Source organism: Peromyscus californicus, unplaced genomic scaffold (assembly GCF_007827085.1).
Source record: "Peromyscus californicus insignis strain IS unplaced genomic scaffold, ASM782708v3 Scaffold_19__1_contigs__length_69161282, whole genome shotgun sequence".
NCBI lineage: Eukaryota > Metazoa > Chordata > Mammalia > Rodentia > Cricetidae > Peromyscus > Peromyscus californicus.
The window spans coordinates 3,063,198-3,080,389 of NW_026294491.1; the positions used below are offsets into that span (position 1 = coordinate 3,063,198).

At 45.0% G+C, this 17,192-nt stretch overlaps 1 protein-coding gene across 1 annotated transcript; it reads left to right on the forward strand.

Annotated features, from left to right (window-relative positions):
• The first annotated feature begins 11,249 nt into the window (after nucleotides 1–11,249).
• LOC128114350 (H-2 class II histocompatibility antigen, A-U alpha chain) lies at nucleotides 11,250–16,387 on the forward strand. Its single transcript, XM_052744277.1, has 5 exons — nucleotides 11,250–11,424; nucleotides 14,595–14,843; nucleotides 15,246–15,527; nucleotides 15,772–15,946; nucleotides 16,110–16,387. Exons 1-4 carry the CDS (start codon nucleotides 11,340–11,342, stop codon nucleotides 15,924–15,926), a joined length of 771 nt encoding a protein of 256 aa, XP_052600237.1. The 5' UTR covers nucleotides 11,250–11,339; the 3' UTR covers nucleotides 15,927–15,946; nucleotides 16,110–16,387.
• The last annotated feature ends 805 nt before the right edge of the window (nucleotides 16,388–17,192 follow it).

The window sequence follows — 17,192 nt, forward strand, 5'->3', positions numbered from 1 at the left end:
GGGTACAGAGTGAGACCTTGTCTCAAACCCCCTTCACAAAGGAGGATTTGTGCAGGTGTGTGCCAGAGGAAATGATGCTGGATTGGAGGAAGGTTCAGGCTTCAGGTTAGAGATGAGAGTTAAGCTGGAAAACTAGAGCAACAGAGAAGAGCGTGTGGGGGGACGCAGGGCAAGGAGGGGTCAACAGGGAGGAATAGTGACGGATGGGACTCCAAAGTCCTTGAACTGCACTGGGCACTCAGGTCCACGATGAGGGGTGGTGAACATCTGGCAAAGAAATTACATCTCCCAGAAATCGAGGAGTAGTAGAAATAATGTTAACCAGTGAAAGTATCCGCAGGAAGGGCTGCTGGAAAGGGCTGGGCGTGGAGATTAGTGGTGTCAACAGGAACACAGAGGAGGATGTCCACAGGCCTTTTTGGTCCCCAAGGGTGTTTTTCAAACTGGTGCTGGTGAATACCAAAAAAGCAAATATAAAAAGGGCATGGTGCCCTTCCTTTTGGAGGCGGCACCCAAAGAAACCAACCCTTCCTTTAAGAGTCCAAGCGAGGTTCCTCCTTTTGGGTGAGACACTGGAGGAGATCTTACTGGAAGTCCCCTCCTTTCTCAGATAACTCCCTCCACCAATGGGGATGAAGGGTAGGGCAGCGTCAGCTGTCTCCAGCAGATGCATGTGGCCAGAAGGTCTTTTGTGAATCTTGAGAGAAACTGGAGTAAGACAGTTGGTGAAAATGTTGTGTAGATGTTGGTTTTGTGTAATGTTGCATGTTGGGGACTGAATTTGGAGCCTCACACATGCTGGACAAGCACTCTACCCCTGAGCCCTGCTCCCAGGCCACACGCTGATGTTGATCTATTCTTTAAGGCTGAGAATTTCCTTCAATGGAAGAATTAGGACATGACTTTGTGGCGCTATGAAGTAGATCATCCTTCTGAGCAAAAGTGCTGTTTGAAAACCCCTGTGGCTGTCAGTTTCTTTCCTGTACAGGCAGTGGCTGAGGCGGCTCATTTGTCTGCAGCAAAGATACTGTTACAATAGCCTGATGATTGGTCAGCTTTAAAGACCCCAGGAGGAGGTAAAGTAGGGATGGCTGATGTGACCGAGGTGGAGACAGGTCTAATACCCTGGGTTAGTGGGTAGAAACAGGGTGTAGCTGCAGATTGCCAAGAACACCCCACTTTTCACTTGGAGTCTGACTTGGGTGGATGTCAAGTGTGGAATCAGGGAGGTTGGTTGTCAACTGTGGCTGGAAACCTCACCCAGCAACGAGGGATCAGAGATGGTGGTGATGCTGGTATCTCATTACAGCTAAGAAGTTAAAATCTCTGGGAAAGATTAAAGGGGAGAAACAGAGGTTGAGAGAGGATCATCTCATCGGCAGGAAGTGCAGGAATGGTGCTAGGAGATAAACCTGTAGGTCTCATGAGGCAATCACCTCATTCATGCTGTGTAACAACCCTGCAAGTGACACTTCACACTGAAGTCTATAGGACGAGGGGAAGTGTTAAGACTGGTATGGTGGCTCACACAGGTAATCCCTGAAAGCAGGAGGATTGCCATGAGTTCCAGACCAGCCTGGGCTATAGAATTAGACCATATCTCAGGGGGAAAAGAACAACAAAGAAGGAAAGAGAAGATATTTATAATGGTTTTTTCTTTTGAGGGTATAAGTTCATTTTTAATGCACTGGTGCTGCAATTGTGCAAACATTCTTCAGGGCAAGGGCATTGCAGGTGTGACTGGGGTCAGCAAATCACCTTTCCTGGGACCCCAGAGCCAGTGTGAACTAGCTGGGATGATACACATCGAGAGCTACAGTGGGTTCGTTTAAAAAGCAAGAGCACAGACTCGGGGTTATGAGTTTGTAAGAGCTGGCAAAGTTGTTTTACTATGTATGGGTCCATGAGAACAACAAAGATTTTTATGTTGTACCTCTGTGTGCTTGACAGAAAGTCAGTTGGTAGAGTGCTTGCCTAGAACGCATGAAGCCCTGGGTTCGATTCCCTAGCATTATGTGAATCAAGACTGGTAGCACATACCTGTAAGCCTAGCACTGGGGAGCGGAGGGCAGGAGAATCAGAAATTCAAGGCTGTCTGCTGTGGGATCTCTTTCTGTACGCTGTGAATATGTGTTGCTATGATTGGTTAATAAAGAAGCTGCTCTGGCCTATGGCGAGTCAGGTTATAACTAGGCAGGAAATCCAAGAGAGAGACAGGGAGAAGAAAGGCAGAGGCAGGGGAGATGCCAGCCCACCACCCAAGGAGCAACATGCCGGCAGACTGTTAACACCACAGCCATGTGGCAAAGCATAGATTAATAGAAATGGGTTAATTTAATAAGCAGAGCTAGCTAGCAAGAAACTTAAGCCATTGGCCACACAGTTTGTAATTAATATAAGCCTCTGAGTGATTATTGTATAAGCGGCTGTGGGACTGCAGGGCTGGGTGAGACTGGAGAAACTTCTGGCTACAGTTGACCTCTCCCACATAGTGGGTTTGAGGCCAGTCTGGGACACCCTGTCTCAAAACAAACAAACAAACAAAACAAAAAACCTAGACAAATGAGTATGTTTCAAGTCAATTAAAGGACCATATGGGGCAGAGAAGAAACAACATCTAATGATTTCACGGGGCTGTCATAAGAGTGTGATACAGGGAGAGTCCTGTCGTGTTTAAGGAATGAAAGGTACTACACAGGGTAGAGCCAGTTGGCAAAGGTAAATGAATCCTGTAGCTGCAGACGGTGGGAATCAGCAGGAATCAGCCGGGATCCCAGGGTAGGTGTAAGGCTAGGAAGTGACGGGTGGAACAAGGGTTTGGATTTACTGAGTGGCCAATATTCTCGTAATTGTACTGGAAAATATAACTTGAAGAATAGAGAAAGATGAGCTTTCTGAGATCGGTTATTCTTTCTTCCCTTCTTCCCTCCCGTGACCCCCACGGTCCTCACTCTCAAACCCAGAATCCACCTCATGGGTCTCGGTTCCAGCTAGTTAGTTCCTATTGGGAAAATGGCCCAGCATTTTCTGCACTGACGCATTTTAGGAAAGAAAAACGTTTTTGGAAACCCCCGTCTGGGCAGCAGACTTTCCTTCGACCAATAGGAATAAAGAGCAAAGCAGCATCACTTGTTTCCAGCAGATGTGACTGCTAAGAAGGTCTGAGCTGATGCAGATATTAAAGAGAAAGTGTGTAAGGAGGAGGACAAGGACAGGGGGTTGGGGGATCGCTGACAAGCTGGTTTAGTGGGGGAAAAGGAAGATCTGCGGTGCCGAAAGGGTAGAGAGGGAGGATTTCGTATGTGGTATTAGCTGGGTGGGAAGGACATCGGACTTTCTTCATGCCTCTGTGGGAAGTCCCTGGTCAGTGTTAGGGGAAGGAAGTGACTGTGATGCCGGATGCCCCCTGCTAGTGATACAATGGTACCTGGGTGGATGAGACGGGAACTGGAAAAGTCCATGGTCACACCTGACTGTTATGGGACAAGGTAAGAGGAAGTCCTGTTACCACAGGCCCTAGCAAGGCAGCCCTGCCTGCGCTCCCATTCCGGCTAATCACCGCAAGAAATCTTTATTGTATTTTTGTCATCTGTTGGATCTTTAGCACTATGACAGTTCCTGGTACTGAATAAATACTTTTTAAAGATTTATTTATTTATTATGTATACAGTGTTCTGCCTGCATGTATCCCTGCAGGCCAGAAGAGGGCATCAGATCTCATTGCAGATGGCTGTGAGCCACCATGTGGTTGCTGGGAATTGAACTCAGGACCTCTGGAAGAACAGGCGATACTCTTAACCCCTGAGCCATCTCTCCAGCCCACTGAATACATATTTTTAATTAATTAACTGGATATGATACTAAGCATTAATCATCTTTAGTGATCCAGGGAATTTTTTTTAATAGTTCAAACTCAGTTCTGCCTAAACTCAAATTCTAGGAATTTAAAAAAAATGTTAGTTTGGGGAGCATGGAGAGATGGCTCAGTGGCTACGAACACTAACTGCTCTTCCAGAGGACCTGGGTTTGATTCCAGGAACCCACAAGGCAGCTCACACCCATCTGTAACTCTAATGCAGGAGATTCAGCCCCCTCTTCCTGCCTCCTTGGGCTCTACATGCATGTGGTACACAAACATACATGCAGGCCAAACACTCGTACATGTAAAATGAAAATAAATTTCAAAAACATTAGTTTGTCAGCTTATCTGGACAAAAGTCCTCTGAACCTTCAGTTTGTGAGTTCACCACATCTGAAATGCAGTGCCCTCTAGTACCGTCCAATAAAAGGCAATATCCACCTGATCAGTTACTTTGCAGCTCAGTTGTAATTACAGAAGAGAATGCAAAGGACATTATATCCATGATCAAGATATTTACATTTGGCATCCTTTGCTCAAGTTATTAAGTGACCTGGTTTCTTCATGACTATAGTAAAATGAATTGAATTACATGAGCTCTGTGTTAACACTCAGCTGGTTCCTGGGACAAGGTAAATATTAGCAAACATTAATTTTTTAATTATATTGCTACTGGTCATTTCAGAAACTGACAATTACTACAAAAAAGGAAATGTCTGAAAACCAATTTCAATAAAAATTAAAATTAATTCCACTATGCACTTGCAATAAATGACCCAAAAAATAAAATCAAGAAAATGATTCCATTTACAATGGTTCCAAATTTAACAAAGGAAGTGCTAAATTAATATTCTAAGAACTACAGAATGCTATTGAAGGTAGTTAAATAAACATTAACAGAAAGACACACCAAGTTCATGGACTGAAGACCACAGTCCTAACACCGCAATATCCCAAAAGATCTCTAATCCATGTAACCTCCAGCAGAGTCTCAAATTAATCCTCAGTAGGTATCAAGCTAATTCTAAAGTTCACAGAGAATTGAAAAACAGCAAAGAAAAACTGTAGCACTCTATTGGGCTGTTAAGATGAGGTTGGTCATACAGGATTCTTATGCTCAGAAAGCATCCTGTAAAAAGTCATCTTACTGTAGTTGTTGTGGAATGCTATTTTAACTTGGCAAAGATATGTTACATTTGTTTATACTGTGGAATATTACTTTAACTGTGTAAAGGTGTGTTACATTTGTTTCTGCTGCATAGTTTAATTATGTAAATATGTGTTGCTATTTCACTTTGCCTGCCTAAGACACCTGATTGGTCTAATAAAGAGCTGAATAGCTAGGCAGAGAAAGGATAGGTGGGGCTGGCAGGCAAAGAGAATAAATAGGAGGAGTAATCTAGAAAGAGAAGAGAGAGAAGAAGAAGAGAATGAGGGAGAAAAAGAGGTACATTCTCAGGGTCAGAAGCCAGGCAGCTGCCAGTCAGCCAGCCATGAAGAAGCAGTGAAAGTAAGGTACACAGAAATAAAGAAAAGTAAAAAGCCCCAAGGCGCCGGGCGGTGGTGGTGCACACCTTTAATCCCAGCACTTGGGAGGCAGAGCCAGGCGGATCTCTGTGAGTTCGAGGCCAGCCTGGACTACCAAGTGAGTTCCAGGAAAGGCGCAAAGCTACACAGAGAAACCCTATCTCGAAAAAAAACAAAAACAACAACAACAACAACAAAAAAAGCCCCAAGGCAAAAGGTAGATAAAGAGAAACAGGTTAATTTGAGTTAAAAAACAAAACTAGCCAGAAAAAAAGCCCAAGCTAGGCTGAGCATTCAAAACTAATAAGAAGTCTTTTTGTAATGATTTGGGATCTGGTTGGTGGTCTAAAAGAGAAAACCATGTAAGTGTGGCCTTCCCAGCAATCACAGCTCTGAACTACACTCTCCAACATAATAATAATATTCATAAATAATGGTTTATGAATAGTTTTGTTCTCATGCTTTTTATGTCTTGTGTGAAGTTTGTTGGGTTGAACAAAAGACATTTAGCTGTCTAAACTTTACATTGAGAACTTCAGAAAATAAATAATATGTTTGTTACTTGCAAGAAGAGGGATACCCTAAGATAAAAAACACTAATGACAGCCTATGTTGGAGAGGATGTGGAGTAAGGGGAACACTTCTCCACTGCTAGTGGGAGGGCAAATTTGTACAGCCACTTTGGAAATTGGTATGGTGGTTTTTCAGAAAATTGGGAATCAATCTACCTCAAGACCCAGCTATACCAACCTTGGGCATATACCGAAAGGATGCTCAATCATACCACAAGGACACTTGCTCAACTATGTTCATAGCATTGTTATTTATAATAGAACCTGGAAAAACCTAGATGCTCCTCAACAGAAGGATGGATAAAAAAAATGTAGTATATTTACACAATGAAGTATTACTTAGCAGGAAAAAAAAATGACCTCATGAAATTTGCAAATGGATGGAACGAGAAAAAAATCATTCTGAGTGAGGTAGCCCAGGCCCAGAAAGACAAACATGGTATGTACTCACTCATAAGTGGATATTAGCTATAAAGTAAAGGATAATCAGACTACAATCCACAACCCCAGAGAATCTAGGTAACAAGAAGGGCCCAAAGAGAGATGCATAGATTTCCCTGGGAAGGGTAAATAGAAGAGATCTCCTGGGAAACCATGACATTTTCCTAATTACTTTTCTTCCCAGCTAATAAACAAGGTAGAGAGGCCACATCAGCTGTCTCTGGTGACTTCATAATTGGGAAGACACACCAAAGCTGCGGGAGAGAAGCGGTGTCATTAACACCTGGGAGCAAAGGGTGATTTCCATAGGAAATACATACAATCAAGAGGAAGTGAAGATGGCACTTTACCAAAAGGAAAACAATGAATCATAAGTGGAAAGATATCACTGATCTGGATGGAGAGATAATCCTTAAAGTCAAATTATATTTGTTTATATTTATGTATTTGTTTGTTTATTTATTGTGTGTGTGCATGTATGTGGAGGTCAGAGGACAACTTGCAGAACTCAGTCTCTCCTTCTACCAGAGACAGAACCAGACTTGGTGGCAGGCCCCTTCACCCACTGAGGCGTTGCCCTGGCCCTATTCTGAGTCTCGTTGGGCCTGAGGAACTGAGGTTTGTGGCCTTGAGACTCCTCACTTCAGGGCGGTTGCATATGGAGTAGAATTCCTGCCACCACCTGCTGGAACCGCCCTGGCTGCCAGTGTCTGTTCTCTGCCTCTGTCTCTGCTGCAGGACTGCAGGGGTGGGGGGTGAGGGGGCGGGGTGTCCCTGGGTTAAACACTCAAATCCACTGTCCAATTCTTTAGCCATCTTTACTTCTCATCTCCCACTCTCATGTTATATTTTATCTACTTGTTCTTGGAACTAAAATAATGCCACCGTGATACCACACAGATTTCACATTACTATAATTCCTCACAGAGGCAGACATGAACACCCACCCCCATCTGATGAGCACGGACTCATTGTCCCCAAGGAAAGACTGGATCACTCCCTGCTGGAGTTTTCATACTTTCCTGCCCAAAGAAGTAAAGTTCCTATCTCAGGCCAACTACAGAAACTTCCAGTTGGACCCAGATTAAGCACAAACCCTGACTCTGCCTCTTATGGTCTGGGCTCTAGAATCTTTCTTTGGGTTTTGATGAAACTGAAAAGGGTCACTAGCCTCAAAGTACACAATAGTTCCAAGCAAATCTGACTGAATTTCTATTCTGATTCCTTGCCTACTTATGAGAATTCTGTAACGTTGCCGGCAGCTGAGCAATGCTGGACCCACCAGGAGCCCCCAGCCCTGCACCTGACGCTGTGTCAGAGCTGAGAGAGAGAAGAGCCCTTGGCTGCAGGTGAGGAGTCCACAGAAAAGGGAAGTCGGCCGAGGGTGTAGGTGGTGGGTTCCTGTGAGCCACATCACTGGAGGAATCACCTGGATGCTTTGACATGTGTGGTGCCCATGAGAGGAAGTGCAGCATAAATTCCCCCAGGACCACGGTGCATCACTGAGAACTTAGGTTACCTGGGTAAAATGGAAAAGGGAAGAACAGAAAGGTTCCACCTCACAGGACACATAAAGGTATTAATAGAGTAGAAAGAGAAGAGGGTCGTCATCATCGTCATCATAGTAATTATTATTAATTATTGCATCATTTTCCACTGTGGTCCTTGTGGCTGGCAGGTCACCTTCCAGTGTCTTTGTTTTCTCACTGTCTTGGCAGAGGAGAACCTGCTGTCTCTGGGAAGAGAGTCTCAGGGACCAGGAGCCAAGTAAAACTGGAATTCTCTGTACTGAGTAGGAATGGAGGGCTGACCATTTGTGCTTTGTTTGGTTCTGGGTGGCCATGGTCACTTTCAGAATGAGCTCCTGGACACGTCCGGTTCATGCCCCCATCTCCACCATTAACATAGCCCAGACTTTCTGGTTGACTTAACCTGTGAGGGTCTGACTCAGACCAATGCAGTTGATTTGTGGGCTTATTGGTAGTTTTAAATCATTTGTTTGTTTTACATATATGGGTGTTTTGCCTGTGTATTTAACTGTACCATATGTGTGCAATACCTAAGGATGCCAGAAGAGGGCATCAAATCTCCTGGAACTGGAGTTACAGGTGGCTGTGAGCTGCCAAGTGGGTGCTGGGACTGAACCAGGGTCCTCTGCAAGAGTAGCCAGTGCTCTTAACCGTGGTGCCATCTCTCCAGCCCCTCATTGGCAGTTCAGTAAGCAGAGCAGAGCTAACCTGGGGGGCCTGGAACTCACTGGGACTGAATGGACATAGAAGTGAAGTGCCCCCTGCATTCCCATGGTGGAAGAGAGGTCACCTTAAGTTGTTCTTGTTCACAAACACCGGTTCACTTCAGATCTGTGGGTGTGTGCCAACCAGGTTCCAAACCTTGACTGTGACCCACAGCTCAAAGGAAGCACCTGTGCCCACCCTCCTGCTGACCCCCACCTCATGAAGAACCTTGTCCCAGACAAAGCCCTCAGAAGGAGGCACCCATGACTGAGTCCCATCCATGTCTCCCTGGCTAACCCCCAAAGTCAGCCCCCCGCTCCTGTCTAGCCAGGCTTCCATTACAAGCAAGCTGTGCAGCAACTGGGTCCAAACAACGCTAAAATCAGACACTATGAGGAACTATAGAAAGAAGATCTAGTTATTGTGGGGGAAATTATCATTAAACACATAAAAAGGAATCTGAATTCATGTGTTTAGTAAGGAATATAATGGATTATTAAAATATTAAAATTTTTGAGACTGAAAACTTCTATGTTCTTAAAAATAAATATAATGGATACATTTAAAGTAGTTTCATCAACATCTACATAAATTTTTATAAAGTTGAGGCTGTTTTTCTAGGAATCAATATGAAGAGGGAGTACACACACATTCACACACACACGCACACATGCAAATCTAAGACTAGAGTGATTTTGTAAAATAATTAGCCTTTCCTACTACCATGTTGCTTAATTTTTCAGGGTTCTGTTTATTTTTCTTTTTTCTTATATGGAGACAATTTTTTCATTTATTTTATATTATCTATAACAGTGATATTAATTATAGTTCTGTAATAAAGAGTTAATTTTAAAGATAGATTCAGGACAATAGAGTGGCTTTGCAGTGTAGCTGGGCCCTCTGCTCTCTACCCACTCCCTCACTCCCCAACCAGTGCATCATCCCCACGAAGGAAGCAGAAGCTAACCAGGATTCACTGCCAGGAGCCTCAGCCTGAGTAATGCTGAAGTGAAACCCTCTGGCATTGGACACGTTCTCTTCAGCCAATGAGGAGCAGGCGTGGACCGTGTCACTTGTCTCCAGAAGAACAAGCTGTTGGAACTTGCAGGAACAGGGGCCACTGTACAGACAAAGGCAGCATGTCACAAAGCCAGCAAAAGCTGTGTATAGGAAACGTGAAACAAAACTTTTAAACCTATTTACATAATTATAGTAAAATCAATATTTAAAATAGAGGTTTTTTTTTTTTTTTTGCTTCACGAACTTCACCCAGAGTTCTCTGTGGACTTAGCACATCTGACCCCTATCCCAATTTTACATTGTAGAATAAGCATGTCTACGCTAAGATTTCTAATAAAGGGAACCATATAACATATATTCTCTTCAAAAGATTTATTGTTTTTATTTATGTATATGTGTGTGCCTGCATGAATTTATGTGCAACCACACACATAAAGATGCCAAGGGTGGCCAGATGATGGCCTGGAACTGCAGTTTCAGGCAGTTGTGGCCCCCCGTGTGGGTGCTGGGAAGGGCCCATGTCCTCTGCAGCAGTAGTCAGTGCTCTTAACTCCTGAGCCATCTCTCTGGCCTCATGGCATGTCTTCCTGTGCCTGGCTTCTTTTCTTTTGTTTGTGTTCATCTTTGCTTTTATTTTTATTTATTTTTACATTTATTTATTTGTATGTGTGGGGCAGCTGTTCTACATGAGCACATGTGTGTGTTGTGCCCTCAGAGGGCAGAAGAGGGCGTCAGATCCCCTGCAGCTGGAGTCACAGGTGGTGGTGAGCTGACACGTGGGTGCTGGGATCTGAATTTCCGTCCTCAGCAAGACCAGCCAGGGCTCTTCTTCATGGCTGAGCTGTCCCTCCACTCCTCATCCCTGCTTTGGATGTTGTCTGTAGTTTCTCCTGTCTATTGCCTAGTGGAGCTCCTCAGTAAGAACTTAACCACACTTTGATCTTCCCTCCTTTCTCCACAGGGCACTTTCTATGGAGCTAGCTGCAAGCTGTTCAGGGGACTTCACGGATGCAGCTTTCATGAGTCATTGCTCCTGCTGGAATGGGCTTTGCATGGTAACACCAGGGTTTCTGTGCCAGAGCAAAGAGCCTCCCGACCAGGGTTTACACAGTAGAAAGATCAAAGACATTGACTGGATCCGACTGTGGGGACCCTTGGGGAGTTGTCAACTCACAAACTCGAGTGTTCTGTACCCCCTATGAAAATAAATAAAGACAAGAAAAAAAAGCTAACTCATGTATGTGAGCCTGAGAAAGTGGCTGGGTGTTGGGGTTGAGGAAGCCCCAGGAAAGGAATAAATTCAGGGGAGACTTCCTGGACAATACAGCCCAGAAAACTCTGAAGAACATCATTATTATAGAAGAGTTCACCTGTCCATGAGACTTTTCAAAAATTCCCTCCTCTCTTGCCAGCCGCACACACATGCACAGGAGAAAGAGTCTGGCCTGGAACCCAGGGCGTTCCCTCGGGTCCTCTCTGAGCAGAGGCTGCAGCAGGTCAGGGAGTTCCCCTGCCTCTTCCAGGCCTCTCAGTACAAACTCTGCACCCGGCAACTGTGACGTCATCACGAGGGAATTTTCTGATTGGGTCTGGCGGGTTTGGGTTGGTGTCAGACCTCCTTGGCTGGGTCCTCACAATCTCTTGAGGACTCAGAAGAGCAGCTGCTGAGACCACCCAGGGAAGAGGATGACGGCCAGCAGAGCTCTGGTTCTGGGGATCCTCGCCCTGATCACCGTGCTCAGCCCCTGTGGAGGTGAAGACGACATTAAGGGTGAGTTGTACTGCTGAGGGACGCCTGGAGCCGGGAAATGGGGAAATGGAGAGAAGAGGGAGACACAAATCGGCTGAGATACGAATTTTCAGTATTGGGCAGTCTAAGAACTATGTGACCCCGTCTTCAGGAGGCTCTGGTTGGTGAGCTGTGCTCACAATACCGTGATTCTAATAGTGGGTCCAGGGAGGGAAGTGTGGAAGGATCTGTGATAGGCGGGGGGTGGGGGTGGGGGGGGGTGGGGGGGTGTCTCAAGACTCGCAGGTGTTTCCACGAATGGATGATTTTTCATTACTAAAAATCCACGAACTATTACTCTCAAAATTTTCTCAGAGTTTCTGAAGGCCTTTATACCCATCTCCTGCAGTATATCCTATGGAAAACAGTTCCGTGAATCATGTATACAAATACACGGAAAACGCTTCCCGTGTGTGGGGTTTATACTCTTCACACTAGGAGCTAGCCCTGGTGGGAAGTGAGAGAAGGGCCACCATTTTACAGGACAGTCCTCCTGAATCTTGGTTTCCTCATGTGTCGCCTCACGAGTGACCAAGTATGTACATGTACTTTAAAAATAGTGAAAACCAGGCTGGGCCTGGCAGTGCATGCTGGGAATTCCAGCACTTAGGTGCTGAAGCAGGAGGATCGTGAGTTCAAGGACAGCCTGGGCTACATAGTGAGACCTTGTCTCAGAAAGATGTTAATTCATTAGTAAATATCTTTAAATGTCAAATTTTCTTCCTTGTTCCTATTCCAGATGTAGTTTCATATATTTGAAACAAAGTAAAGAATATAGGCTGCCTGTCCTACACCCCATCTAATGAAGTCTATAAAAACAACACAGACAAGCACAAGATACAGGAGCCTCTGGCCCCTCAGCCTGTGCTGCCCCCTCTCTCCACACTCCCTGTGAACATTCCTTGCCCTCTCTCAGGATCCCTCCTTAACTCTGAGCTGTTTCACAGATGTTAATAGTAGCTTTGTGAAATGTCAGTTGAAAAGTCAAATGTTTGAAACAGGAAGTGAAGGGATGGAGTGACCTGTGACCCATGGCTGATCTCACTCCAGTTCCGTGGGGAGGTGGATGTCTCACCTGCTTCTCCAGGGAGCTTGGTTCCTTTGTCCCCAGTCTCTTTCTTCAGTGTCACACGAGAGTGCCCCAACCAGGTGTGAGCAGACACAGTGGGCACCGTTCCAAGGAACCACAGAACTGTGGGGCTGTGTGAAATATTCCCATTTCCTTTGAATTTAGAAGAAAAAAAGTGAAGTTTCAAGGTCTAAAAAAAAATTGCTTTGATTTTTAATTCAGCCTATATTACATTTGTCTTATATATTAAAAATGACTTTCAATATTTTTATCAAGGAAGGGCCCCAAAGCTAAATGCATAGGGTGTTCAGGTCTTAATATAGCCTTAGTCATTGCTGACCCTGACTTTCACGTGGTTCTGCCACCTGCCTGTCATTCTCAGAGTCTCCATGGGCCTCAAAACTAGCAATAATCATTCAACACTCCTCTTCGTAAAGCACTTGCTCAGCTAAGACGTGTGTGCCGAAATATATAAAAACTGTTGCCTGTGCCTAGGAAGTGTTCTGCCCCTGGGAAGTGTGTAGACTAGTGATAGACTCGGACCTAGGTCAGGAAGCAAAAAGGCTATTACCAAGGGGAGTAGACCCATTTGAGGTCAAAACTGTAGTGGCAGGAGGCAGTGTGGTGTTCTCAGCACCACGTGTGGCCCAAGAAAAGCGCCTGCTGAAGTGAAGGCTGTGTACATCCATATTTAGAAGAGAAATCAGGAAGATTTATTTTTAATGGATAAGGAAGCTTTGAGGGGGAGGGGAGGTATGGTGTGTGTGTGTGTGTGTGTGTGTGTGTGTGTGTGTGTGTGTGTGTGTATGTGTGTGGTGGGGTGGGGGAGGAGGGTGCTGATGAGACAACCAAGGTGGTCACACTGGGAAAGGAAGAGCCAGAGAAGCAGTGGAACATGGTTTGGATTGGGGGTTATAGTGTATTGTGGTTGGAAGCCTATTAATCAAAACTGAGCAGAAACCTTCAGAAGGTTTCAGTAAATTGAAAAACAACAACCACCTCGATTTCAATGAGAAAAAGAGACCTCTGAAGACAGCAGGACTATGAGAGGATGAGGTCCCTGCAGACAGCAGGACCATGAGAAGATGGCATAGTTAGTTTTGATTGACAGTTGCTTGTGTAGAATGCCAGAATGTAACTTGTCCACAGCACTCACAGCACATTACATGTACTCTGTCTTCCAACCTAACTCTCCTAGTATTCACCAAATGTGGTGACTGCAGAGACCAGGCCTGGCTGGCCAGTTACTTCTTACACAGCACCATGTCTGACATTTTCTGAAACTAAATAAATGGAGAAGAAACAAAAGATAAAAAACTTAATACTAAAATCTATGCCTTGACAATGTCTATTTGACATCCTTTGGGTGGAACTGCCTGCTTGGCCATGGCATCTCACACATGCTTACCATAGGAGGAAAAGCTTAAATCACCATGAATCTGCAAGTTAATGTCAGTATTGATTTGAAAAAAATTAAGAGGTAGGGATTGACAGAAGCATACAATCCAATTAAGTATTTTTTTTTATTCTAGAGGAAGTCAGAAAACTGTCCTGTGGATCCCCGTGGTTAACAATGCAGGAACTTTAGACATAGCAATTTCTACATATTTTGTAATGATGTCATTGTTCTCTTTCTATAGAATTCCATATGCTTTTCCTTTTGTTAAAAAAAAATAAAAAGGAATCCCTGTGTGGAAAAAAAATTTAAGAAGGGAAATGAAATGAAGTGTAGTAGATAATTAACTAATGAAATCAATGAGACACAAAACCTAAGAAGCAAAGCAAACAGACTGGCTGACTCTTTGGAAAGAATGCATTCCTCTTCCATTCATTTGTGAGCTACTTGGCATTGACCATCATGTACCAGACACTGATGGAGTCAGGACAGCAGAAATTCGGCTGTCATGTAGCACGTGTCATAGAGGGAAAGACTGGACTGTAACCAATACTGAGAGTGGTGGGGGAAGAGGGTGATGGAAATGTGCCAAAAAGATGAAGTTCATATATTTTCTCACTTTTTAAAATAACATCCTTTTTTTTCTTCCTGTTTTCCATTTTCCTACTATTCATCTTAATTCACCAGCTGACCATGTTGGCACCTATGGTTCAGTTGTCTATCAGTCTTACGGACCCAATGGCCAGTACACATTTGAATTTGATGGTGATGAGAAGTTCTATGTGGACTTGGATAAGAAGGAGACAATCTGGAGGATTCCTGAGTTTGCCCAACTGATGAGCTTTGACCCACAAGGGGGACTGCAAGATATAGCTACAGTAAAACACAACTTGGACATCCTGACTAAGAGGTCCAATTCTACCCCAGCTACCAATGGTACGTCTCAGCGCCCTGCTCCTCCCTCCCTTCCCTGGTAAGGAACATGATCCACTACTCTGTAAAACTCTCTCCTTTCCAAGGAGTCCCCAGATCTCATCCCCGAACCCTCATCCTCTCTCTTCTTACAAATCACATATTCCATGTAATATAAAGCTCTTTGCTCCCACAGTGCACTCCTGGAATCTTTCATAGAGGCCCTGACACACATCCTAACAACCTAGAAAGGACATGGGGATAAAGTGGGTGTAGTACACATTAGTTCCAAGAAGAAGGGAAGGCCAGGTTCTTGGACCATCCTGTGTGAGAGTCTTGGCAAGAGGGCTCCCTCATCAGACAGTGCAGAACATCAGGAAGAGAGACTCCCATCAACCACTCACATCCAGGCTGTTTCCTTTCCAGAGGTTCCTGAGGTAACCGTGTTCCCCAAGTCCCCTGTGCTGCTGGGTCAGCCCAATACCCTCATCTGCTTCGTGGACAACATCTTTCCTCCCGTGGTCAGCATTACATGGTTGAGAAACAGCAAGTCAGTCACAGACAGTGTCTATGAGACCAGCTTCCTCTCCAAGAGTGACCATTCTTTCCACAAGATGTCTTACCTCACCTTCATCCCTTCTGACGATGACGTTTATGACTGCAAGGTGGAACACTGGGGCCTGGAGGAGCCGGTGCTGAAACACTGGGGTGTGTGTGAGCTCTACCCACCTCTGCCCTTTCTTGTCCTTTGTCAACTCTAGAACAGCCTGTCTTCTGGCTCTGGTGACCAAACTCATGTCCACTCTTATAGAGTTTCTAATGATAGACGTCATGTTCTCCCACATATGCCCCGCCCCAAAGTCTGTGTGGATTGACTTCCATCCTCACATAGGCCCTCTTACATACATCATGAACATACTTCCTCCTGACTCCAGAAACTTCACTTTCCCAGAACCTGAGGTTCCAGCCCCCATGTCAGAGCTGACGGAGACTGTGGTCTGTGCCCTGGGGTTGTCCGTGGGCATCGTGGGCATCGTGGTGGGCACCATCTTCATCATTCAAGGCCTGCGATCAGGTGGCACCTCCAGACACCCAGGGCCCTTATGAGCCACACCTTGGAAAGGAAGGTAAGGGTTTGTGTTTGTGGGAGCCAAAGCCACCACACAGGGGAAGCAAGGGGAGGGGAGGCTGATGAAAACGTGGTTGGCGCATTGTTGGGGGATTGTGCACTGGTGTGATCACACTCGGGAGCCTCTGGAACACACCCCTCTCCTGTCTGTTTTGTTGCAGGTGTGTGGCCCTCTCCAGGGCAGAAGTGGTGTGCCGGATGGCCTTGCACAGTGTGTTTTCTGGCCCAGTTCATCATGTTGTCTTCCCCAATTGTCCTCCATCTTACTTTTCTCTTGGACTTGAGGCTGTTCCCCCCTCACAGTTCACATACCCTTGGAATTCTCCCCTGCTCTGAGTTTTGTTTTTTGGCATCTTTCAAATGGTATCTACTATAGAATCTCTCAGTAACCCTGATTCAGCAGCTGCATGAAGCCAATAAGTTACCTTTTATGAGTCAATTACTGGATTTTGTTTTGTTTTTCTGTCTATCATATTGGAGTTTATTGGAACCAGGGCCATATAATCCCATGCTCAGTGACACAGGAACAACCAAATATAGCCTTAGAATGTTTGAGTATCTTAGTCAAGGTTGAACTCTCTTCTTTTTGTTCCCAGCCTTGACCACTGTCATCTGTCCCTAGTCAGGCACCAGGAGGGTAGAGTGTGAAATCTGCCTTGGTGTTCAATTGCTGTAAGGAAATACCAAGGCATGGGGCACACACCAGTAATCCCAGCGGAGTAGGAGAGCCCTCACAAGTTTAAGGCCAAGCTAGTCTACACAGGCAAGCTGGAGCTATGTAGAAAGGCCTCGTCTAAAATGGAGATAGAGATAGAGATAAAAGAAAGAACCACATTCATTTTAACTTAACCTTATAATGAAAAGAAATTTGAATCTCAAGTGATAAAAGTTTTAAATAATGTTATCAAAAGTTGTCTTAGGGTTTCTATCACTGCCATGAAACACCATGACCATAAAGCAAGTTGGGGAGGAAAGGATTTATTTGACTTACACTTCCACATCACTGTTCATCACCAGAGGAAGTCAGGAACAAGGCAGGAACCTGGAGGCAGGAGCTGATGCAGAGGCCACAGAGGGGAGTTGCTTTAATGGCTTGCTTCTCCTAGTTTGCTCAGCCTGCTTCCTTATAGAACCCAGGATTGAAAACCCAGGGATGGCTCCACCCACAATGGGCTTGGCCCTTCTGCATTGGTCACTAATTGAAAAAATGACTTACAGCTGGATTTCATGGAAACATTTCCTCA